Here is a 25833-nt window from a genome sequence, read left to right on the forward strand (position 1 = left end):
GCATTTATTGATTTTAGCCAAATGAAGACTTCAGTTATAGTTTTTTTAAAAAATAATTTATTTACATATATTACAAGTATAACATTGACTGGTTCACCAAAGTTCACATTAAAACATGTATCGTTACCTAATCTTTTTCAAAACTGACCACTAAGAATTTAATGCAAGTTCAAAAAAGGAAAATACAGAATATAGTTAGTTTTTTTTTTTTTTTGTTCTGTTTTGTTTTTTTTCATCTTGCAATGACACCTAAACTATTCCGTGAGGACCGAACGTGAGACTTTTTTACCACAACACTAAAAGGACAACAAACTCATCTCCAAATGAAATTGGACTATTTTATCACCAAACTAAAATGAGAAATTGTTTACAGTCTCCCATTTACTGAGAATACAGCATCTAAAATCACATACCCTGGGGTACATAAAAAATAGTCATATATTTTGCGTAAGTCTCATCGGTGCCGAAGGTCCTGTGGTTGCAATGAATCACGAGACTTGAACATTCGAATATCATGCCTTTCCCCAACACCTCGTTGTATTCCAACAAAATGCAGTTATAAAGATCGAGAACTCAAAGTCTACATGTTAACATTACGTAAGACTAGTCAGTATCTTTTGTAGTGTACATAAATCGGGGGACACTCGATGCCAAGTCTAGTTTCGGCATCGTGTTTTGTTTCCGTTTTTGTCAAGTGGCTTTAAATCTAGTAGACTAGCACATGGATTTATAATCACATTTACAATGGTCCTCGTTCTTCCCAAGCTCTTGTTCATAAAGAATAGATTTATTGTGTAATTGAAAGACAAAAACATGCTTGGTCGTGACAAGAGTTGACCGCAGGATCATTTGGGACACGTTTTGTTTCGTTTTTTTAAGGTTTCAGATCAGATGAAGAACTTCGATTGACTGCATGTACTCGATTAGAGTGAGGAAAAGTCTGAGAAATGGCACTCATCTCCTGATTTTTTTAAAGATGAGATAGAAAATTGGCCCCATCTTGCTTAAATTCGTCTTCACAACGATGACGTCGTGGAGTCCACCACCTCTCGCCCGTTGCACACGGTTGGCACTATGGTAGAGGCCGAAGCTGTGGAAATTGTTTGGGGTTTTTTTTAAATTGCTGATAAGAAAAAGACAAATAAAGGAAAGGACCGGTAAACCTCGGTTCAAGTTTCAGGAGTGAATGTGGCTACCTTGTGAGTAGGTGGAGCTCGGTGCGGTGATTGCTGTGGAAAATCGGTTGTCTTTGGCCCTCAGGGTAGTCACGTTCTTCTGAGGCTGGAAAAGGATAATGTGGATTTTGGGGGCAAAGAGGCAGCCGAGAACCACAGAGCCGCTCAGACTGACAGAGATGCACATGGTAGTGGTCTGCACCTGTATCAGGGTGAAGAGGTTTTAAACATCTTTTACTGAATACATGGGTATATTCAAACATTTAATGTCAATCTTTAGAAAACTGGCCTTTAGGGGAAATATGTCCTGTATTTGATCGAGTTCTGTATTCATTTTTATCATTTACTGTGCATTTTCCTCATACCATGGTATCAAGTGATTTACTAAATTCATTTTTATTGTATTTATATTGGTACTTCAAAGAATAGCATGGAAATACAAATTTTTTTATACCAAATGGTACACTCTTAAGCTTAAGGTTTTTCACAGCAATGCCATAGAAGAACCATTTTTGAACAATTCAGTCAAAGGTTTTTTAACTATCTCCTTATCTTTTTCTAATGTGAAGAACCTTCACCACAAAGAGCTTTCTTTAGATGTTAAAGGTTCTTCTATGGCATTGTGAAGCACCTTTATTTTTAAAAATATTCTTAATACCATAATATTATGTCCGCATATTTTGTAATACCAAATTTATCACTTTTGTTTTTAGTGTATGGATGTATATATGATCTGTATCAGTGTTATAAAATCATCATTGTGAGATTTAAAGTCTATTAGAGAGATACTGGTGAGAAGCTGTCACATCTGTGATGCTTTTGTGAAACTCATTTCTGAAACTGTAAGATACAAAATATAATATTAGAAAAAACAAGCCATGCCGCTCTCACACGGTCGAAAATACATTACGGTTTAAGAAGGAAAACTAACATTGTGGTGATAGTTAAGACAAAGCAAGTTACTTTTGGTATTAACCGTCCAAGTCTTGGCTTTCGAATTTTGTCTGTCACAGTTTGTTTATAAGGGACCCCCATTTTGCATGTCTGTCTTAAATTAACACAGCTGATTCAGCCCTTCAGATTGTTAAAAGAGAGCTCCATGAACTCCCTTTTCTCTATGTACCAGATAAAGGAGACAAAACATGCAGAGCAGGGCTTCACAAGACCAGGATTGAGAACTACTGCTCCAGAGATCTTCAATCCTGCTGTTGGAGACCCACTGTCCTACAAAGTCCTGCAACACTCTAACCCTAATAAAGAACACGCACGAGCTAGCTAATCAAGGTCTTCGGGATCGGTGTGTTAAAACCAGTTGGGAATTTAGCAGATCAGGAGCAGGGCTTCTAGTTGATTCGGACAAAGAACACCAAAAAGTCTTGTTTCAAAGGTGGTGAAATAAATCTCTTAACCTCTAGGACCCATCTCTCCTCACTCTAAGGTCAACTGGCTGACACTATATAGCACTCCGGAAACACTAATGTTGATGGCACCAAACTGATTTGGATAATAACTCTGTGTGCATAGTGTGATTGTGCTTTAAAATTGTTTGCTGTTTGTAGTGCAGGGATTGCCACTCTCAGCCTGGGGGCATTCTTGATGACCGTGTTTACTGTGTCACTAACTGAGCTCTGACATCTCTCGCCCCACAGCGATGAGAGCCTCCTGATAACATGCGACAGGCAGCCCTCATCTCTCAGATAGTGTTTCTGTATCGACTAGACATTCACATCACTGTGCTGTGTTTGAGCTGGCACAGTGAGTTTGTCTGGTTAAAAAAGCCGGAGGCCAGCTCTAAAAGTAATCTCATGTTTGGTGTCATGACTTGCAAAAAACTTCAAGACTGAACTGACTCTTGAGTTTTATGAGAAGACAGAATGTCCTAAAATGTCTGTTGACTGTTTCTGTTCTCTGAGTAAGCAAAATCATATTACCACCATTATTTGACCGTTTTTTCTAATTAGCACTATCTTTATCTCCTTAAACATGACCAAGGTTTTTGCCCTTTGGTAGTTGGATATTCACTGCATAATTATTACTACTTTTTTTTTCTTTTCTTTTTTTTTTCTTTTTTGCAATCTCTCTGAGACTGTAAAGACAGTATTGTGTAGCCAGACAATTATCTACTGAAATAAAGTAAATTTTTTAGCTTGTAACCGCATACATGTGCCTTTTAGAAGCTTGTATATGTAAAATAGATTTGTATGTAAAATAGATACCCCCGTCAATGCACAGTCTCCTTAATGTAGAGACTGCTCAGATCTTGGGTCTCTTGGAGGTCCACAATCCTTCAGAATTTTGTTCTATCCCTAACCCAACACAATTGTACAAGCTAATTAAGGTCTTCAAAACAGGCAGATGTGTTGATGTGTTTGATCAAGGTTGGAACTAAATTTTGCAAGACCGTGAACCTCCAGAAGCAGAATCAAATTACTATACCATAATGTCTTATTAATCCAGTGGTGTCCAATCCAGCTCCTGGAGGGCTAATTCTTGCAAAGTTTAGCTCCAACTGAAATTAAACACCTGAAGTAGATAATCGAGGTCTTTGGGTTTACTTGAATCTGTCAGACAGATGTGCAAATTAGTTCTACATCTTGCAAGACAGTGGCCTCCTGTAGCAGGATTGGACATCCCTAGCCTGATCAACAAATCTGATTTAACGTGTCATTTCTTTAGAGGAAACATTGTGTCCAGGAGTGAGGTTGGGAACCACTGAAATATATATTACAATAATAGACAAGTATTTACCTTAAACTTGTTTCTACCTATGTCTTCTACTTACTCTGTAGTCACTGGCAGTGACGTAGAAGATGGGCTGAAAGGCCAGCCAGATGATGCAGGTGGTGTACATGGTGAAGCCAATGAACTTTGCCTCGTTGAAATTCTCTGGACACTTCCTGGTCTTGAAGGCATAGAAGGTGCAGAGGATGATGAGGATGCAGTTGTATGTGAGGGACACCAGCATGCTCGAGTCCAGGCTGTTGCATTTCAGAGTGACCACATCTCTCCGATCTGGACCCACCTCTTTCCTCACTCCCGGGGCCTCAACGAGCAGCCAGATAAGAGCAACCAACAGTTGGGCGGAGATCAGAGCGGCACAAATTGCTACTTGAGAGGCAGGGCTGATAAACCGTGGTCGTTGGGCACTGTCCCTTGCCCCTCCAAAGATCCGGGCAATTCTGTTGGTCTTCGTTAGCAAAGCTGAGTAGCAAACAGCAAAGGAGGTGCCAAGGCCAAGACGTCGCAGGGCGCACACAAAAGCCGAAGGTTTGGCAATGTAAATGAAGGTCATGGCATAGCACAGGAGCACACCCAACAGCAGGATGTATGAAAGTTCTCGACCACTAGCTTTTACTACCGGAGTGTCGTTGTTTCGAAAGAAAACCCCAGCCACGGCAAGAGTGCACAGCATCCCTAGACAGGCGATAGTGACGGGTCCTACTGCCCATGCATCTGACCAGTGGATATACTCCTCTGGAAGCTCATAGCACCCTGTCAGGTTAGCAAGGGGCCATTCTCCAAATCCACAGTCCATACAGGTAAACTCGTCTAGGAGATATTGGTGGGGGTGGCATGGGATGCAAATCCAACAACACACGTCCCCAGGCTGCATGCTTTTAGCTTCATTGGGTTGGCATGGATCACTGCACTGGGAGGTGGGAACTACTCCACCAGACCAAGGCACCAGACTGTTGTTGAGCACTAAGCCTTGTGCCCAGTAGCCTACCTTTCGGTAGACAAACTTATTTTCCTCTTGGCGGTAGTGAAAGATGTTGTAGCGACCCAGGCTGTCGCCTAATGAAGTGAACCGGACCACATTCTCAGTGTCAGCGGGCCTGAAAGGGGCTGAAAAACATTCAAAGACATTACAGTATATTATGCACCAGCTGTGTGTGTGTGTGCAATATTAATTTGTTCTAAAGTGATTGTGCAATTTATCTCAAGTCAGAATCTAATGTGATCGATGTAATGTTAGCTAATCTCTAAACTAAAAGATGCAATCTGTTAAAACAACATTCAATAAATCAATATATTGTCCAAGGTCTGACAAACTGATTATGGTCTTTGTGACTGCATGCTGTTAGAAACCAGTTGGAGCTCTGATAATTGTTTTATATCTGTAAATGTAATGATATCTGAAACTTATAGTGGGATAAAACAACATAATTAATTTGTTATAATTTGTTAGATCTAATTTTAGGTAGATAATTCAAGAGCTTCTTCATTTGGGAAGGTATGTCCAATTGCAAGAAATGATCTCAGTCAGTTATTAATTCTACTCACCATCAAACTTAGTCTTGAGAATAAATTCCCGGTAGAATCTCTTTCCATTGCCTGGCTTCATGGCGTCACAAACCTTTGTGGTATTTGGGCACACCGCTTGTCGCATGTTGTGTAGGGCATAGGCCATTGCATAGACTGCATTCACCACAAACATAATCTTTGATTCTGGCTTAAATGACCCATCCCTCAGACTATTACTGGCACATCCATGTTCGTGTAGACGACAGCCGAACCTGTGCTCCCAGAATTCCCTAAACCATGGGTTTCTTGTGTTCAGCTCCGGTGTTAGCTTGGTGAAATAGTCCTCAAACTCCCTGATGGAGTACGAAGCAAGCTCAATGGTGAAAGCCCCGTTAGCAGCCTTCTCGCTGCCGTGGACTACGCTTTCCTGGGCTCCCCAGCCATCACTGGCCACCCAAATGAACGTAGCATTCATCCTAGCTGCAGCAGCGAGCAGTTCCCTTGCATCTTCACTTCGGGTGAAGAGGATCACTACTTTGGCATTGGCTTTTTGCTGAAGTGAGCGGATGACATTTTCATAATTTCCTCTGTTTACTGAACGGCTGACTTTTACTGAAGTTGCGATGCAGATTTGCCGTACTCTGGCTTCTTGTTGAAACGCATCGATACCTGTCTCACCGTAGTCTCCTTCTGAGGCTACAGTGGAAACGTAGGTCCAGTTGAAGTAACGTAGGATCTCAGCAATGGCTTTAGCTTGATAGAAGTCTGGTGGGACAGTTCGGGCAAAATAATCATAACGGGATTTGTCACTGAGCTTGGCACTCGTGGAAGCATAGCTTATCTGTGGAATCTGGAAGAGTCTAAGAAGGTTTGCCACCTGCAAAGAATAAAATAAGAATTATTCATCATTAAATTTTTACCACACTTTGCATAGGCCTGAGATATTAAGAAATTTATCTTTGGCAGTTGTTTCATTAAATTATGCATATCCATTTTAATGTAAATTGTAGAGAAATGTTTTTTTTTATTTTTATTTCAGTTCGTTATCAGTAGCGCAATGTTATGGTATAGTTCACCTAAGAATAAAATTCTGTCATTAATTACTAACCATTAGGTTGTTACAAACCTGTAAGACCTTTGTTTATCTTCGGAAAACAAAGATATTTTTTATCAAATCTGAAAGCTACCACAGTCAAGGCTCAGAAATGTAGAAAGGACATCGTTAAAATGGTGCATATGACATCAGTAGATCAAACGTAATATCATGAAGCTACAAGAATATTTTTTGTGCAAAAAGAAAAAAAAATGACTCAATTCAGCTCTTGGATTTCATCAAAAGTATCTTAATTGGTGTTCTGAAGATGAACCAAGGTCTTCCAGGTTTTGAACGACATAAGAGTTTTTTGTTGGACTATCACTTTAATTGCCAAAGACAAATAGCACAGAGTTTCTGAATATAGGCTAATCTATAATGAGCCTAATTTAAATATAATAAATGTTAAATCCTTTTTATTTCTGTGTATTTATCATGAGGGAATCCTGCAGGTTTTAAAACAAAAAAAAGCAAAAGTGGTGCAACTGTTTTTTGAATTGTCACAGAAATAAGTTTGTTTTCACTATTCAGCCAAATAGTTCATACCATAAACTACAAATCCAATTTCCCCAATGAGTGAGTGACCCACAGATGCCCTTTGATAAGTGCAAGATAGGGGATAGGGGAAAATTTTTATATATTTATTTTTTTACCTCTGCCCTGTTTTCCTATCTCCCTCATCCGAGCCTATCGTTTCAGGCCATAGTTTCATGGGACTTAGACAGACCTAATTCTGATCACGCAAGATAACTGTGCTAGCGGACAAAATGATAATGTTAGGCACGGTGCAAGTTTTCCTCAGGCCATGACACACCTTCAAAATCTGAAATGGATGCTATTTATCATTTTTTGTGTTTATCTTCACAAAGTTTTGTCACAGGAAAGAAAAATTGGTCTTACTATGCAAGAAAATCTCGCTTGAAGCAATCACAGACTATGAAATATTATTTGTATTATTAATGAACAAGGTATTTTCACAAGAGGAAGGCAGTCAATGGCTGAATTCATGATTAATCTGAGAAGCTTTTTACACTGCAAATTACGATGATAGCGCAGACTCCAGGGACTCATGTGTGTAATGACTGATATTCGTGTCTGAATTCAGCACATGTAGGTGTTTCAGACGTTTGAAGAAGCTTTCAGCGTAGTTATTATCAGCTATTTACATTTCATTCATATTCATTCAACAACAATAGATTTAAGCTTTTAAATGTCAGTTCCTCAGATGTACCGTGTCAAGGAAATTGTAGCTGCCTTTAAGAACCACACTCTACAAAACGTGTGTGTGGTTAAAAGATTCTTTACGCTCTTATTTTTTCCATTATTATACAGAGGAAGCTTTATTGCTCTTAGGTTGATCTTTAATAGCTCTAAAAATAGACTTTGAGGTCTTAGCATTGTTTTAAGAAACTGAGATGTTTCCTCTAAAATCCCCAAGGAGAAATAAACAGACCAATTGAGAGTACTGACCTACAGCAATTACAGATCCATGAAATTGTTCTCTTGTTCTGAGAATGAAAATCTGAGGAGCGAGATTTGACTGGCATGACTGTTTTGTGCTAATAAAGTGGAAAGCGTGATTAAACATCAGTCAAGAAAATGATCGGGTTGCAGTTGTGTTGGGTTCTGCTCTCAACTGACAGACATTAGAGCTGATGGGTGGTGTACTCGCATGTCAGTTTCTGACAAAAACACACTTAAAGAACTCATTCAAGCCTGAGGGAGAGCAGACAGCCTGCTAAGAGGTGGAATTGAGAAAATCTGATTAATTTAGACAAGTGCAGTTCTCCACAGAGGAGGACCGCTGGTTTGGCATCTCGCTAAATCTGACACTGTTCGGGCTAAATCATAAACAAAAGTGAGAAAATCGGTGAAATGAATTAATCACGGTTATTCAAAGTATATTGGCATTGCGTTGCACTTTTGCATTGCATCTTTCCCCCTGGCATTTAAAATTCTCAGGAATTGGCACATCACCCACTCATTAGAAACAAAAAGTAAGGATTTAAATGCGCAGTGTTGTTAGTATGTGTGAGCTGTCTGGGAAATCTGATGCTGTCATCAACACCTCTTAGGCATCACTGGCCACCACTTCTCAGCATCAGAAGCTCGAGCAGATGTTGATATTCCAGTTGCCTATCAACACATTCATTTTTTGGGTGGGGGTTGGGGGGTAGAACCTGCCAGAACACCGCTGAAGCATTTGACAGGGACCACCTGAGTTGAGTCTAATGCGAATGCTGCTGCCTTACCCAGACAGTGAAACATGGAGCTATAGACCTTGCTGCATTTGTCATTCTATGTGGGAACTGCTGGGACGGTTTTGCTGCAAATCATACTGGCATAAAGTTAAGGCTCCAGAGAGAAGCCAAAAAGCAGCAGTATGTGACATTGTCATTGCTACTGAGAGTATATATATATGAAAGTTCACTTTCAGTCAGAATATATAAATGTTAGAAGGAGGGATCCCAAATTATATCTACAAACCGGAATGTCAGGAACTATCTAGCAATGCCTCAGCAAGCAGTCATCAACAATGCACACTGTAAAAATGGTCAATGGTATGATTCAAAAGAATTACAGCTTCAGTGTTTCGACTTAAAAAAACAAACATGCACAAACAAACAAACAAAAACATATAAATCGATGTGGTACGTGCTGTTTCTTATTTGCGACTACATGTGAAATCCAGAAATTTCTGAGTGAAAACTGTTTCAGAGTATACCCTACAGCATTTTTCCCATAGTTTTTCCCTTTATAAGAACCAGGCTTCTCACTGTCATGGAAAAGGAAACGAATAGTTTAATAGTTAATAGTTAAACCTTTTAACTTTTAGTTTCTATTTCTTTTTTCTACTTATGTAAAGAGCTAAGTGTTTTAAGAAACCGCTGAAAAATTGCCATCTGCTATTTAAAAACAATTTAGAAAAAAAAAAATTCTTTGTTTATACATGTTGTTTTTAAAACATCTGCAATTAAGAAATGTAATAATTATTCCAGAACTATTATTTAATTATTATTATATATACATTTATGTATTTATTTACATAAGGTCCTCAAACCTGAGTGGCTGAGAGGAGTCATTCAGTTTTCTGTATTATATTTCTATCTAAATCCTCTGTAATTTTACAAATAATGCTATTTTTCTGTCATACCAAGTATTGAATATCTTTAGCGGATTTATTGAGAATATGAGATTGAGCTGAAGAATGAATGCTGTATTAGCTGAAGGTAATCTCTCTCAGCAATACAGGAAGCTTTCGATACGACAATACACTAAGATATTAAAGCCTTGTACCTACAGCCGAAACACAGCCGTGAAGATTTACAGCCATATCACACTGCTCTTATATATCTGTAAATAAAAAGCACATTTCCTGAAAGTTGTCTTAGACAATAGGGGGCTCGGATTTAACAAGGCTGAGAAACCTAGCAACACCTTAGCAACAGCCTAGTAATACAGGACGTAAATAGAAAACAGAGGGCGTAATTTAGTTGGTCCTGACATGTAATTCTTAGTTTAGCATATAAAACAGAGCATAATTCCAACTCATTCAAAACGGTAGCGAAAGACAGGTCAAAAACAAAACTGCGTCTGTTCTAGCGGCTGGCAAAAGAATGAATAAGCGTCTTGAATGTGAGCTGCACACCCAAATGAAAGGCTAAACAGGGTCAAGTGATGCTCTGTGACTGCAAAGCCCCTTTTCAAGCTTTCCCAGCCTCCTACAAACACAACAACACCATCTGCTTTTTCCCAGGACGCTTCTTCACCAAGTGCTACACAGCCGAGCTGAGTCTTCACTCTGCGGTAAGAGCAAGAGATTTGCAAATGACTAAATACGACAAACAAACAAACGCAGTATGCATTGTGGTCTGAAATTGGTTGGTTTCAGTGTTTGCTAATTAGAATTTAATTCTAATTGTCATTAATTATGTGGGAATGCAAATGATTTGGCATTTATATGGCATTAATTATAAGCGGTATTTGTCTGTTGTTTTGGCATCCCAAGAACACCACATGCAGTTACAACCTATTAACATTTTCAGTGTCTTAGACCACAGCGGAGATCTCCATATGAGTGACCTTGAGACGCACACCTACTCTGAAGACGGTGCAATGTGTTATTAATACAGAAACACTAAGAAACAGAGACTCGCAAGCATAAAATCATTTAACAATACTTGCTCCACACAGCTAATTCCACAAAGGATACCATTTTGTCACATATTTTTATGCACGTCATTATATTATTTATAATTCCGCGCTCACACAAACCCTTTTTGTGCTGGAGAAATATGATAATATATTCCGTCACCTTGTGGGGGAGAGAAAATGTGCCGGAGATGAAAGGAGCATGGTGGCTATTGATTGGTTGGCATTATCAAATGCATAACTCAATATGTGCCAAAACTTCCAAATGTCTCACATGCACAAAAATCTCAACAAACTGTTTTCTGCCTTTTTAATTAGCGCGATCTGACATGAAAACATTCAGTAGGTTTACACGTTAAAGCCACGTCATTCTGAACTTTGCTCTCGAACGGTTACGTAACAACAACGGAGCCCGGGTTTTTCGAGATTAAAAGAAACATTCAGGTTTGTACCTCACACTAATCACCAGTGATGGCAGCTGTGCAAATTAAACTGCCAATGTCAATTGATTTTGTGAAATTTTATGAACTCTGTATATGTTATAACCATTATGAAACATTTAGTTCAAAGTTCAAAGGTTTGCTGTTATTGGATGTCACTGAACTCATGATATTAAAGGAACATGCCATTTTTTATATGCTAATTAGTTGAGTTACCGTTTTTGAATCTATTCAGCCGATCTTTTGAGCACTTTTAGCAGTAGCTTAGCATAGATTATTGAATCTGATTAGACCATTAGCATAAGGCTTAAAAATAACCAAAGAGATTTTTCCTATTTAAAACTTGACTCTTCTATAGACACATTGTGTACTAAGACCAATGGAAAATTAAAGGTTGTGATTTTCTAGGCTGATATGACTAGGAATATACTCTCAATCCAGTTTAATAAGGAACTTTGCTGCAGTACCACGGCCGCAGCAGGCGTAATGATATTAGGCAGTGCCTGAAAATAGTCCCCAGCAATTTCAAGCACTGCATAATATCATTGCTTCTGCTGCGGCCATAGTACCTCAGCGAAGTTCCTTGCCACCTCCAGACCTGGAAATCAGCCGAATGGATTCAAAAACTGTAAAACTCATCTGTTTAACTTTAGGGGAGCTGGAAAATTAGCCTATTTTTTTAAGTAGTGTGTTCCTTCAAATGAAGTTTGTAGACATTTTTGACAAATTTGTGTAATAACAAGGAAAAGTAGTATTTAACACTCACTTATTAGACTGATCATCCAAGCCCTCAATAAAACACACATTTTATATAGAAACAACATATTCAATAACATGTAGATTGCATTTAATATTTTACGCAGGTTCGTGCAAAGTGTTTTCACGCTTGTTGTTGTTTTTGTTTTTTTTTTAGCTTTGTTTTGAGTGTCATTTTGATCAGCAGGCGTGTATTGACTAAGAGTTTTTCCATGCTTGCATCGGCTCAAATCACAAGACTTCAGAAGATTCATAATATAGAGGGTGAGCCATATGCACAACTTTTGTGACACTTTTATATGATGCTTTTTTTTGTAATTTTGGAGCTAAAATCTGAAATATTCTCAAACAAATAAAAGGAAAAAAAATCACATAGATGGGTTTGGAACGAGATGAAGGCAATTGAACACGTAGCTATTTTTTTTTAATGTCTCAATAACGGTTTTCCAGGTTCCTCGTAATGATGTGCAGTATGAATACGTATTTAACCACGGGATAATTAAGCTATCGAGAATGACTGGAATTGTGAAGCCGTGACGATTTTGTTTTTTCCCTCTCTAGGGACCTGTCAGTCACAAAATAAGCAGGATAGTCTGCCAATCTCATCACCACCACCCACTCCAGCACTCGATATAGCTCTGCCTCCCGCCACCATTACCCACACACACATTAAGCTTTGTACCATCAACCGATGAATGGTAATACGTGAGCCCTGATTCCGTCTCACAATCCAGATGGCAATGGGTGAAAAACAGGTGTGAGAAAACCAGCGAGGACATGTGCTACCGCGTGTGTTATCTCCTTTATATTCATGTTCCGTCGTGTCATGCTTGTGTTCGGGTTCCCTGCCAAGAGCGCCTCTCATTTGCCACCGGGCTGAACGAGCTCCAGGCTGCCTGAAGACCCCTCGAAGCTCTTTCACCCCAGTGTTGGACAGGTGGCATGGGCTTTGGCAGGCCTTGTCAGGGCCCTTTTGGCCAGCACTGTTGGAAGGGCTGCCGTGAGGCCTTCAATTGCCGTCGCTGTCTGTGACATCCTTCCTACATGAGTGAAATACTTGCATTCGTCTGCAATATATTTTGAAAAATTAACGTCTTACTGTATTTGTTGCGCTTATGTCGACTGCCAAAAGTCTAAGTTGTGTAAATACTGGCATGTGTTTAAACACTTCAGGGGTCACAGGAAATGACACAATGGCAGCGCTGAATTTCTGATGGCATCGCGAGAATGCACAATATTTATGCTCTGACATAAATTAGCAATTTTGCATTAACAACTGGCAAAAGCAGTAATAAGGGGGAAGGGGGGAGAATAGTAAAATCAAATTTATGTTGTTTCCAAAATTGAAAAGAGTGACATTTTTGCATCTTATGGTTTTAATAAATGCTGTTTTTGGACTGCGAATAGTATTATTTTAGTGTTTTTTTACATAGTATTATAGCATTTATTAATATTTTGAATAAACTGTTTTGTGTACTTTTATAAATTTTTATTAGTTTATTTACATTTAAAAACACTGTAATATGGTTAAATTTTTTGGCATTAACATTAACAATATAGCATTTATCTTAGTTAATATTAAGTTAAAAATGTACTAATACATTATTAAAAATGTATCTGTTAGCATTAATGTACTGTGAACTAACATGAACATGAACTAACATTAGCAAAGATTAATGCTTTAAACATATTCATTGTATATTTATGTGAATTAATGCATCAGCTAATGTTAACAATTGAGACCTAATTGTAAAAAGTTTAAATATTTTTATTTTAGTTTTAGTCATTTTAATAAATGTAATCATTTTAATAATTTAATAGGGATATTTAATAGGGAAGTTAACCTAAACATGAAATTGTGTAGTTATTTACTTGTTCTACACCTTTACGACTTTATTTTCTTTTAAATCAGTGCTGATAGCAATTGACAGAATTTATTGATGCCATAGTAATTTTTTCATACTAAAGATGTCGATGGCTACCGTCAAGACTCGGTTACCAACATTCTTCAACATCTTTTCAAAGCGTATCGGGAACAACATAAAGGAGATTGAATGATGACAGAATTTTCATTTTTGAGCAAACGGCTTTCAAAATTAAAAACGCCGACAGAAAATATTCTGAAAACTCTCCGTGTTTTCACATTATTGAACTCTGTCATCATCTTTCATCAAGCATCAAAATGCAATTTTATATTATATGACCCCCCTCGACATTTTACATCCCTCTTAGTTGTGAAGCTGGGCTTAGATGTGTACCACGGTTAACAAAGTAAATTCCAGCACAGCTGATTCCTACCGTATAAAGCACGAGCATGGGGCAATTAGCACTCAGTCATCTCATGCTAATCACTGCCTGAAGGCAGAGAACCATAATTAACGAGCTGTAGATTCACAGTCTCTGGGCGCTCAGTGTGTACAGAGGAATCTATTGTGCTGACAGAGCTATGGGCGGATGTATACGTTGCTTCGGTTTGATAGGGGAGGAGTTGAGTGTAATGTAACTAAAAGAGACGTGGTCAGAAGTACTTCCTTTTATGCTATGCTTGTGGTTGTGTTTCGTGTGTGGGAATGCAAATAAACATTTGAGAAGTTGGGAAACTGCATTAATGATAGCCTGAGCTTACTCAGACAATAAACTAAACAACATCTTTTGCAGGGGCGTTAGAAACCGCTTTTTAAGAGGTCAGTGATTGACCTCAAGTTATATTGTAAGAGTTGTGCCTCTGTGCGAAACACAAAATTACTGCCTGTTGCATAAAAAACGGATTTATGACCAATCAGATGCCTTTGTTTGCTCTGGCAGTGCATTGAACATATGCAATCTACAATTGCTTGTGCCCACTTACCTGCCTTTTTACTACTGAGGGATTGTTAATAATATTCATGAGCTAAGAACCTTACAGTTTTAATAACATATAGCATCGTGCATTATCGCAGTAAGAGTTGGCAATACAATACAATAGTTCTAAAACAAGCTTCATTTTCTTCATGCGAAATATCATTTCTTTCCAGGGTTATTATTGTTTACTAAAACATAAATAATGAACAAATGTACAAAAAAATACAAGTAAATATTGTTATTGTTCATGTTAGCTAATGCATTAACTAATGTTCACAAATGAGACTTGAGTGTAAAGTGTTACCAACTTTAAATATTTTTAAATAAATAAAATCAAATGTATTTTAGTTTTAGTTTATACTCATTTTAATATGTTATAATTTAATTATGTTAAAGTTGAAGTTTAATAGTTTATTTTATTCCATCGATAGATCTTATTATCTTTAAATATATATACATGTATTTAATAAAATGTATTATTAATATTTAAGTTAATTTATTTCAGCTAATGTTTATTTCTGAATGGTTTTATGCCCAGTGTTTACATTGCTGTGCCATACCTGTATAGAAACATCACTATATGATCCTCCAATCACTCCAGAGATGGCCAGAGGCAGTTCGTCCGGCACAGGATTTGACCCGTCCGGACAGATGAAGCCAGGCTGATGCACTTTAGTGAGAGAAGCCCTCACAAACTCCAGCGACTGCTCCAGTGCATACGTGTCTTTAGAGCAGGTGTCCAGTATATGCGCTCCCAGCTTCAATCCGGGCAGGATGCGGTTGTCCTGATTAATTTCATCCAGCGCCAGCAACATGGCCTCCAGCCTCTGGATTCCGCGCTCTTCGTTTATCTTGCCGCAGTCCTCGGTCCCCTCGCCCTTCTCGTGCACGGGGAACAGGCCTCCGATCACCAGGTCTCCATCCATGATGATCTCCCGCTTGGTTCCGGCCAGAGGAGGGGCGTACCTGGGGCTCGTTTGGGCCAGAGGAATCAACAGGAACAGGAATATGGGTACAACACCGGCCATGACAGGGTTTATGAGAGGTTATAACTCTTATAACTACCCTGGGTGCTTTTAGTTGCTTGAGATGTTTACTAAGTCCGTCGTCGACTGTGGATGCATCTCGGTATCTTCTCCACCTGAAAAATAGATGAATATCATTGACTTTTCACACTGACATAATGCAAAATAAACAACTCTGAAAATGAAAAACATTGTTTTTTTGTGATTAATACATCGGATAACAGAAGCATACAATGCACAGAGTCACATATTACATAAGAAATTGAATTTGCATAAGGTTTTGTGGCGGCAGTGAGGAGGCGGGCATGTCTAGATAGTAATTCATCCTGATTGAACTCAACATTTCAGAGGTGAGGCTCTGTTTTCTAGCTTCATTAATTCAGATACATCAATAACTCGCAGCGACTACGTAATTTTCTCATGGTGTCAAAGGTGATGGATATCATCTTTTGGGTTATGAAAAATTACAACCTGAGGGAAGAGGATGAAAAGATGAAACGATAAATAATTTTAGCTGATAGGGAAGTCTTTCGCAACTATATTTCACATGGACTGATAGAGCTTTCATATCTATTTAGAGATCTTCTTTTACTTGTCTGCTTCACCGTTGCATAGATTTTTTTTTGCGTTTTACTTATTAGTATGCATTTTCAGATGGCATGTGTTTTTAAAAACCCTTTCTACTCTTTTTTTTTGCGTGTTTGGCATTGGTTACATCTTTAGAAATGATTAAAATACTATATGGTGTATTTTCTGTAAGTACTGTTTTAGCTTGAAATAGCTTGTTACTGCCTAAACGTTTTTAGTTGAGTCAACTTAAAATCTTTAGTTACTTAATGTTACTTTAAGTAACAACTAAAATATATTAGTTGACTAAACAACAAAAATGTGGACAGTGGGGTAACAAGTTATTTCGAATTGAAATCTCTTTTACGAGGTGGTTAATTTGTACGACATCACTTGCATGATTTTGTACGATTTGTCTAAAACGCCACTAACGTGTAGGTTTGGGGGCAGGGTTAGGTGTAGGTCATTTGTACAAACTGGCAAAGTGTGAGGCCGTACAAATTCGTACAAATATGTATGAATTGCTGTGAAATTGACTAGCTGCTCGCCAGTCCTGGACTCTAAATATGACTCCGATTCAATGTAAGTCTGTGGGTTTATTTCATGTTTCATCTGTTTATTCGTTAGATAATAAAAAACGATTGCTTTGAAGACTAACAGAACATGTCTCTTCAACAAGCGGCTCTGTTTGAGGTATCGTTTACTGTAGCACATATGGTGCAGGATGAGTTACATGCCAAATTAGGGTTTTGAAAAATTATGAGTAATAATAATACTAGTGCTCGTCTTAGCCAGCGCCTAATTATAAAATCTAACATATGTTTCTTTTCCATTTTTTATTAATTTATTTATTTTTTGTCTGCAAGCCACAAGCAAGTTTACGTTATTCTAAGTGCAAGCAATTGCAAAGCAAAACAGTTATAAATAATTTATAAACATCGACCATTTTATTGCCTTACATATGATGACTAATATTATCATTTGAATGTGAGGGAGAAGTTCTTCTTAGCCTCCAGACACCATAGCTTTCAAAAAATGCCATACATGATTTAATTTAAGATAAAGCACGCGTGTTCCCGGTGTTTCCCCTCTTGTACCCTTCCTGCTGGCGTAATGAGGCAACATCTTGTTTATTAGGTTTCTCTTTCTTAACTTCTGTTACCATGGAAACAAGAAAAAGTGGGTGGGCTGGGGTGGGGTGGCAATGCACTATGATAAAGATGCATGCACGTGTTCTAATTAATACAAGGTCTGTTATCATAGGTGGATTAAACTGAGGGATCGGAGCAAGTCAATATAGTTAATAATTAAGACTGGATAAGGTTGCATTGTATGAATCCTCAAGTAAACATAAATAAAATATAAAATAAGAATAAATAGAAGATACAGTTGGATCAGAGATTAGATTGGATCAGAATAATGAAAGTATCTATTTAGGTTTTTATCTTCTTCCATTTTCTACGCCAACATGTCATATTTATTATTACATTGATTGCTGACATGTATTGAGGTACAAAAGTTTTTTTTTCCTGCAAATAAATTTGAATCAGAAGATGCCTAACCTCAACTCAAACCAATTTTATTTATTGTCAACTTCGGGGATGTTATTGTTTTTCCTATTTACATTCAGCGAGGTATGCGATCTTTAGACCCTTGTTCTGTGGGGCATATCTACATATTTCAAAACTGATATGCGTGATTGCATTATTTTTATTTCCCACGAAGAATACAAATATAGAATTGAAACGATAAATGGCTAAATATAGAAAATGAATTGCAGGGCTGCGGTTTTTAACTTACAATAAGCTGTGACTAAAGTAAACCGTTGATCTGGGACCAAATCTCGGTCGGTTATTATAAAAAAAAAACAAAAAGAAATTATACTCTATTTTTCATAAAATAAATTTGGAGACTGGGTAAACAAATTATACTTGCAAAGCTCTTTTATAAAAAGTCATGGCCATGGGATATTAATCTGTTACCTCAGTTACAAAATATACAAAACTACCATTTAATGTAGCAATACAAACAATTTAGAGTTAAATAAAGCACAATTGTGCCATATACCGCCTGACAGCTTTGTACCTTCTTTTTCTTGTGAGTCAGTGTTCTCCATCTATTAAAAAGGTGCTGGTGTCTCTCAGTCCCCATACAAAACATTAGGGGTTATAACTGTAGTCCTCGGGTTTCTAAATTTCACCAACAGCAGTTGACTAAAACCACAAAAACATTTAAATGACATTAAAAACTAATCACGGTTTTCCCTCTTCTCGTGAACAGATGGTAGCAACGGGCACCCTCTGTTCGCTGGACAAGAGAAAAGCGTCAAGGTAATGAACCGTCCCACGGTAATGAACTGAGATCCGGACATCAGTAAAACAATAGCAGTCGCACTCGAATGCTAAACAGTTTAAAGCCGCACAATGCGATCAGACGTAAATGTTAACGTATGCTGTAGGTTTTAATGGCGATGTTTCGTGTTTGACACTTAGGGGAAACCGTTAACTGAAGAGTTATTGAGAGGAGCCGTCATTACCGCGCTCCTCAATAAGGCACTTCAACCAAGGTTGCTCCAGGGGCGCAGCGCTGCAATCAGCGCGCCATAAATCGTCGAAGAAGGAAAGCATGAACAAAATGACAAGCGATCAAAATGATTTAGCCGAAGTCTTGTGTTGTGCTGAAAATCCTTTAACTAATTGCTCGTTCATGGTCAGAAACGACCGGCCTTTTAAAGAATCGCTCGCTTGAGAATCTTACGTTGTCTTCAAATCGAGGATTTTAATCTTTTTATGCCTTCAACGAGCAAGTTTAGGTTTCTCCTTCTGGAGCACACCGTTCATCGTCTTTTATCTGGATGAATGCACCTCAGCTTTTAAATGTAACACAATACTTGGTGGAGATGTTTTGGCAATGTTCGCTCAAAGATGTGTGCGATCGGAGCAATCACGGAGTACGTAGAAAGAAAAGAAGTTCATGAGAAGATTAAATCAAATAATGCAGCTCAAGAAGAAGTTGATGCATTATATTTTGTAGGTGGGTCGACTTTGGTTGAGAAAAGACCAAATAAAATCTGAAAAAGTATTAAACTTTTTTGGGATGTTTTTGCCCTGTGTGAGCAATAAAAGGCCCAAAATATTAACTGGACTTTTCAAGAAAAAAGAAAATTGAAACACAACATGACAGTTCCATAAAACAAATAATACTGCTTTTTATATTAGCTAGTTAACTTAAGCAGCATATTGGTTTTTAAAAATCTGTAGACTGTAATCGAGTTAAATAAATCTGATTCATGCAGCCCAAATCTGATGATGATATCAAGTCAGTTTAACATAATAAAATGAATGATCACGTCAGTAGATAAATCCTTACAAGAGCCTACATTTTTCTTAATAACGCGCAATACAATTAATTAAACGAATGCTCATATCTGATGGGAGAATAAACCTTTTCCGACGTGTTACAGCGTGATAATTATGATTAATGGGCTTAATTTCATTGTGTTTTTTGCAATGCAATCTGATCGAGGAGCACACCGCACGCATCCAGTGTCTAACCCCAGGTTATTTTGCCCCCCAAAAAAATCCACAGATAAATGCCCAAGCGAGCAAAGGGAAGCACATAATAACGCTGGAATCCAGAGCTTGCGGGAGAATTAGTTCCCTTGGTTCTCTTCTAGCGTTGGCAGCATTTATGTGTACGCTGAGAGACCAGATGGGATTTCACCAGCCTGGGCTCACCATCGGCTCGACCGCCGGTAAGTTTAAACTAAGCGATTTCATATCTGTGACACACATCAGCGTAGAAAATATTACATCTCTACAATTGCATCTCACGTACAATTAAAGACAGATTTCCTTTTTTATAGGAGCCACTTTGGTCTCACCGATAACTTCTGGAGCGCGGCCAAGACCAGTTGAATGGCTCGGTGAGGTTGCCAAGGACAAAAACATTCACAGACATGGAGCAAATTAACTACGCGATGTTTATCTCAGCACGTCCAATCGGCTCCGCTCTATGGGTTGCTAAGGATGCTTTACGCTATTCGGATTCGAAGTGCAAGCGGATGAACGGAAGCCAGGGTTTTGAGTTTCGCAAGAAGTTCCCTCCTCAACAAAAAATGGTTCACATTTACAGACTGTGAAAAGCGTTCAGAGGGCTAGGCTCGGGCTATTCATGCGCACGATTATACTTGTTCATGAAGACTCGTGAGTGGCATGTTCGTTCGGCTTGATCTGGTGTCAGCAGAATTGATCAAGCTGTGTCAGCGTGATTGCTTTTCTTGCTTTTTGTTTAACAAGATTTGACCGACTTCATAAGCCGTGGGATATTTGCTTTACGTTAATGAATTTTGCCACAGCGATCTAAGCACATTTAGGAAACGCATCAACAAGTCTGAAAAGCCTGGAAACGTTTCCGGTGGACGGTTTTAACTTCCACATGCGTCCGAAATCTGTCTGAAACCTGGGTTTATGTGCAAAATAAATAAATGAATAAATAAGATGAACCAGTGACTGCTTGCATAAGGATTATTTCACTACTAAATATATAGTCTTATATCTAAAATGTGAAAAAAAGAAAGAAAATAATAATAATAATAATAAAGTCATCGACTGTTTGCACAATATCTGTTTAGTTATTTCTCATAATGCACCGACCTTATTACTTATTTCTGGTCTCTCTTTCTGATGTGTCAACAGAAGTTGATCAGAGAGCTGAGATTTGTCCATCACATTTTGTTTAGTGCTCAAATATCAGGTGCATTTACAATCAACAAAGGAGCAACATCTCATTGACATTCAAGCCTGACCCGTTTGTATTCTATCACACGACAGGTCTGTGCTCAAGAAATGCCAAAGCATCCGTGCACGCGCGCGATAAGGCCATTTTTATTTTTTATTTTTTTTCCCCCCAGCACTCTGACTTATTTGTTGCCTGTAATAAATTGTTCCCCAACAGCAAGCGCTTCCCAGCTGGCGGTAAACAGAAGCAGAAAAGATTTAAAAAAACGAAGCAAAGTGAGCGCGAATGATAAAAAGCGCGTGCTCGCTTACCTGTGAAGAATCGAAGAAATTCAACACGTCGTGCAACTTGTTTCGCTGATGCAAACTTGATTTCGCTTTTTTAAGTTAGCGGGAAATCAGCTTCCGTTCATGGCGTCCCCCCCACAGGTGCGGGTGTTTGATGTGTTCGGATCTGTCCTTGGTGCTGAAACAAAGACCTGACGAAGCGCGGGGGGTGGCGAGAGGAGGAGGAGGAGGAGGAAGATCTTACCTGTGCACAGTGGAATTCGCTCGAAATGATGAACGCTTTCTCATTAAAAGCGACGTGCGCCGCAAGCACCCCCTTCAGCCCACCTAAGTCCACTCAGTGGCCAGTCCGCGGCTTTCTCCTCAGTCTCGGGGTTTTGTGAGAGCGCAAGAATTCGGTCCGCACACCTGCCATCGTGAGAGGTTTAATAAACTCTAACTAAATCTCCACGGATCCGCGCTCCGGTTCTCCCAGTCACGACTTTCCAATGTCTTTCACTGAAACTTGAGAGGCTGTTATTGAACAATATTGCCCGGATATAGCGAACCGGTAACGAACGGTGGGTGCCTCTGTTACGGTTTGATCTTTAAGTTTTAAGTCACGGTTGTTGGTGTTCAAGGTTCGAGCTTCATGCATTCGTGAGGCTCGGGCGAAACAGCTACCCCTGCGCCCCTGCGTGCCCCCCTCTCTCTCTCTCTCTCTCCCCCACTCTCTCTCTCTCTCTCTCTCTCTCCCACTCTCTCTCTCTCTCTCTCTCTCTCTCTCTCTCTCTCTCTCTCTCTCTCTCTCTCTCTCTCTCTCTCTCTCTCTCTCTCTCTCTCTCTCTCTCTCTCTCTCTCTCTCTCTCTCTCTCTCTCTCTCTCTCTCTCTCTCTCTCTCTCTCTCTCTCTCTCTCTCTCTCTCTGTGAAGATAGGTGGAGTCACAAACGGTTTTTACGCTTTGAAATAACCACCAAATCCAAAAATATGTTTAATTTCATAATGAGGAGCGTCATATTGTTTTGTTGTTGTTGTAAATTGCTCCTACTTTAGGCTAAGCTTTAGCTTTAATGGTAGCCTATAGGCTTCGGAATTTCACTGTATGTTTGTATATTTTAAATCAACTGTTTTTAATGTCTTTAATATAACAATTGAAATATAATAAAAAAAACGAAACATTTGCATCTTTTCCCCTCAGACGTTAAAGTAACATTGCTTGCTGATAGTCTCCGCTGTTTAACGAAGATTATGAATATTTAATTAGGTGAGCGCTGAGGCGGATTATGATTGGCTGTCTGCTTTACCCTCTTTAGAAGTAGCCCGTAACTTTTGGCGCTCTAGCGGTTAAAAGCAGAACTGCGTGCGTGTCGCGGAAGAACACCGTAGCCGGATCTACTTCTGTCTGTTTACGTGCATGAGACGAATCATGCGGGTACCGTGCTACTCCGCAGGGGTCACTACCCGAACTAGTCTAACTAGTCCGAATATAAACACTTATTAGGATTCAGGGCAAGCCAAAAGTTTTGCACACTCGCTTATTAAATAAATTTTGAACACCAAAAAAGTTAAGTTCAGCTTTATTCATCGCAAAAGCAAGATCACACAGCGCCAAGCATTATTAGGTGCAACGTGCAGTCTGGCATGGCGATGAAAAAGTCATTAATTGCCCTATAACTTTTATGCCAAGAAAAAATTAAGCGAAAAGCAAAAATAGATCAATAGATCAAAAATACAGGTAACAAAAATAGTTCAATCACGTCATGTTAACGTAGTGAAAAATAATATTAAACTGAGCAAATGTTTTTTCAAACTTTAAAAAAAAATAAAATTAGTTTTGCCTATAGGTAATGTTATATTAATATTAATCGTTAATAATTAATTGTATTAATATAATTACAATAACATATAAATGACTTGTCAATCAATCAACAAATAAGATGTTACAAGTCTAAAATAACCTGATCAGAAAAAAAAATTCCCTTTATTTCCCAACTCTTAATGTCAACATATCAGACAATCACTTTTATTGTATTGCGCAAAATTGCAGTTACTGTGGTCTGGTCTACTTTTTAGCAACAACACGAGATGCTGAAAATTACAGCCTTTTATTATCAACCTCAACAGTCGAGCGCTATATCAAACACAGAAGCCTAATTACACATTTACATTTAAGCCAAAGCGAAGGAAGCGCTGCCCACTTGCAGGTTTTGATTCACAGGGTCGATTCGAACCCAAACTCTCGCGAAAAGGCTTTTAATGACGAGGCCATTCATCTGCGCGAGACGACATAAAAGAAGGTATAATTACAGAACGATTCTTAATGTACCGATGCCTCTGGGAGGAACGCAAGTTCATGCTGTATGCATCAGGCGTTGCTTAAGATCCAAGTTCCAGAACGTAGTGTTAAGACCCCTCGAGCGCTGCTCAAGTTCTGTTCTCAACCAATTAGAGGGGAATCGGGAGGGGGTCGGTCGCTGATGGAGAGACGCACACCGACGGGAGCACAAAGCTCGCTTTGTCTTCCACACACACAAGTAATTTGGATATTTTCAGAGGACAGGGGAGAGAAATGCACATGCAACCACACTGGTGATTAGACCAGCAAACACTCGCAATAGATTATATAATAACCACCTCTAACACAAAGGGACCAATTTTGCCTTGAAAAAGAGGCCTGTTCAACATCATAATGGCAGAGAGATCTAGAGGAACGAGACAAATGGGGAGCGGAAGGACACGTAGATATGATTATCAAACTTTTCTCGAGTGGAAGCATGCGGCGGCGCGATTCGTCCAGTTCTCCGATCAATCCGTGAGCTGCGGTCAGGCCTCGTGGTTCGTCTGACGCAACGGTGCGCAAAACTGTCGATCGCTACGCTAAACCACAACAAGCTCGTGAATCATCCGCGCAAAAATAACCTCTATTTGTCATATTCGGAGGTAAAGTAACCGTGAAAGCGAGGTTTATAAATAGGTCAGGCATAATAATTGACGGCTCGGGCTTGCGCTGTAAAAAGGCTGCGGAAACGAATCGTTGATTCTGTTAGGGTTGAATTCTGTTTAACTTAACCGGGGTCGAAAGTTCTCGTTTGATCCAAGTCGAAGGCAAGAGATTGGCCAAACGTCGTGGGTTCACGGGATCGGACGGCACGCTTTGTTCTGCGTCTGTGAAATAAACATATTACCTCTTTAGGAACTGAAATTCTATATTTTCATACATTTCTCTCATTTATTTCGTGTTTATCAACAACTACTTTTAAAAGACCCCCGTGGCATATTATAAACACATTGTTGTCACGCACGGTAAAGGATCTGAATGCTTTAAATCATTTAATAAAAACAAAACAAGCTAATAGATTATTATGTGTTTTCCGGTCATTTTGACCTAAAGAGGACCGCTAGTTAATGTTACTGCATTGGAAAAACTGAGGCACACGGTAAGGTCAGATAAATGAGGCCTATATCAGTTTAAAAAAAGTAGAAAAATTGTATTTAGTCCAAAGACATTCACAAATAATGCTTGTTCACTAAAAGGTGAAGGAAACATCCACTATTTTAGGACTAATGTCTGTTGTGTACTTTTATAATGCATTGAAAACCAACACACAAGAACGAAAAAACAACACGAAGACTCATTAAAAGTATTTTTTTACAGACCGAAGAGGTAAATACTAATATATACAAGGGATCATAAACTAATCATCATATTACATTATTAAAACAGTGTAATAAAGTTTGCCTTCTTTAAAATGTAATGGTTTCTCAAATAAAAGACTTCCAAAAAGTGTAACTTTAACAGCATTTTAAAGTGTCCCGTTGGATTTATTACAGTTTTTACCGTAAATGGCAAGGGGACTTCCTGTTAGGTTTATATTGTAGCGGTGTTACATGCTTTTACTGTTAAAACTGCAAAATAAAACTCCATAATAAGCTGTAACGTGAACCAGGCTTGGTTTTAAGGGTCAAACACTATCTCCAACAAGGAGCGAAAGCATTTCATGCTGTCTGTGAATCTTCTGTAGATGTCTCAGGAGGCAGTGTTTTGATGTATTATTTTCAATCAGTGCCCATAGTATCAAGAGCGTGGATTGTGACGAGAGTTCGAAGCCGACTGTGTACATACACCCTCTAAAAACTTCAACGTGCAGACACAACATAAATCCATCTCTTGTGAGAGAGCAGACAACGGTTTCGGTTTTACAGAAAGCAAAGAAAGCTGTACCAGACTTAATACGGGGAGGGATTTACAGTAGTTTGCGTCTGTCTGGAGGGCGATAAATGAGAAATAAAACTATTAAAATAGTTTTCTTTGACCGAAAATGTAATTATATAATGTTTATAACATGTTTATAAAATGTTTATAACATTATTAATAAAGCTTGTAATAAAACAAGCAAAAAAAAACTAAAGTTAAAATATAAATAAAATAAAAGCTAAATAGAAATATTGAAAAAACACCTAATCAAAAAAAATAAATAAATAGAAGCACGTGAAATGACTGAAAATGTAAATATGAGTAATAAAGTTAAAAT

At 38.6% G+C, this 25833-nt stretch overlaps 1 protein-coding gene and 1 long non-coding RNA gene across 3 annotated transcripts; one reads left to right on the forward strand and one right to left on the reverse strand.

Annotated features, from left to right (window-relative positions):
• Positions 1-28: 28 nt before the first annotated feature.
• On the reverse strand, positions 29-21984 carry grm2b (glutamate receptor, metabotropic 2b). 2 transcript variants are annotated; one of them, XM_043252464.1, is made up of 6 exons: positions 21566-21984; positions 15263-15843; positions 5460-6297; positions 3958-5021; positions 1197-1377; positions 29-1090 (listed from the first exon to the last, which is right to left on the reverse strand). In XM_043252464.1, exons 2-6 carry the CDS (start codon positions 15728-15730, stop codon positions 1017-1019), a joined length of 2625 nt encoding a protein of 874 aa, XP_043108399.1. In that variant the 5' UTR covers positions 15731-15843; positions 21566-21984; the 3' UTR covers positions 29-1016. The 2 variants fall into 2 exon arrangements, with proteins under 2 accessions (XP_043108399.1, XP_043108398.1); XM_043252463.1 differs by having other exon boundaries at positions 21346-21984.
• Positions 19701-20798, forward strand: LOC122354296. Its single transcript, XR_006252100.1, has 2 exons — positions 19701-20048; positions 20160-20798. It is a non-coding gene; the product is annotated as an uncharacterized LOC122354296 (long non-coding RNA).
• Positions 21985-25833: the final 3849 nt, after the last annotated feature.

Source organism: Puntigrus tetrazona, chromosome 11 (assembly GCF_018831695.1).
Source record: "Puntigrus tetrazona isolate hp1 chromosome 11, ASM1883169v1, whole genome shotgun sequence".
Classification (NCBI taxonomy): Eukaryota; Metazoa; Chordata; class Actinopteri; order Cypriniformes; family Cyprinidae; genus Puntigrus; species Puntigrus tetrazona.

Coding starts and splice junctions, on each gene's coding strand:
- grm2b (XM_043252464.1), bottom strand. CDS start 15,730: ATGGCCGGTGTTGTACCCATATTCCTGTTCCTGTTGATTCCTCTGGCC. Junction 1,378..3,957: donor TCACTGCCAGTGACTACAGA/GTAAGTAGAAGA, acceptor ACCCTGATACAG/GTGCAGACCACTACCATGTG. Junction 1,091..1,196: donor GAGCTCCACCTACTCACAAG/GTAGCCACATTC, acceptor CAATTTCCACAG/CTTCGGCCTCTACCATAGTG.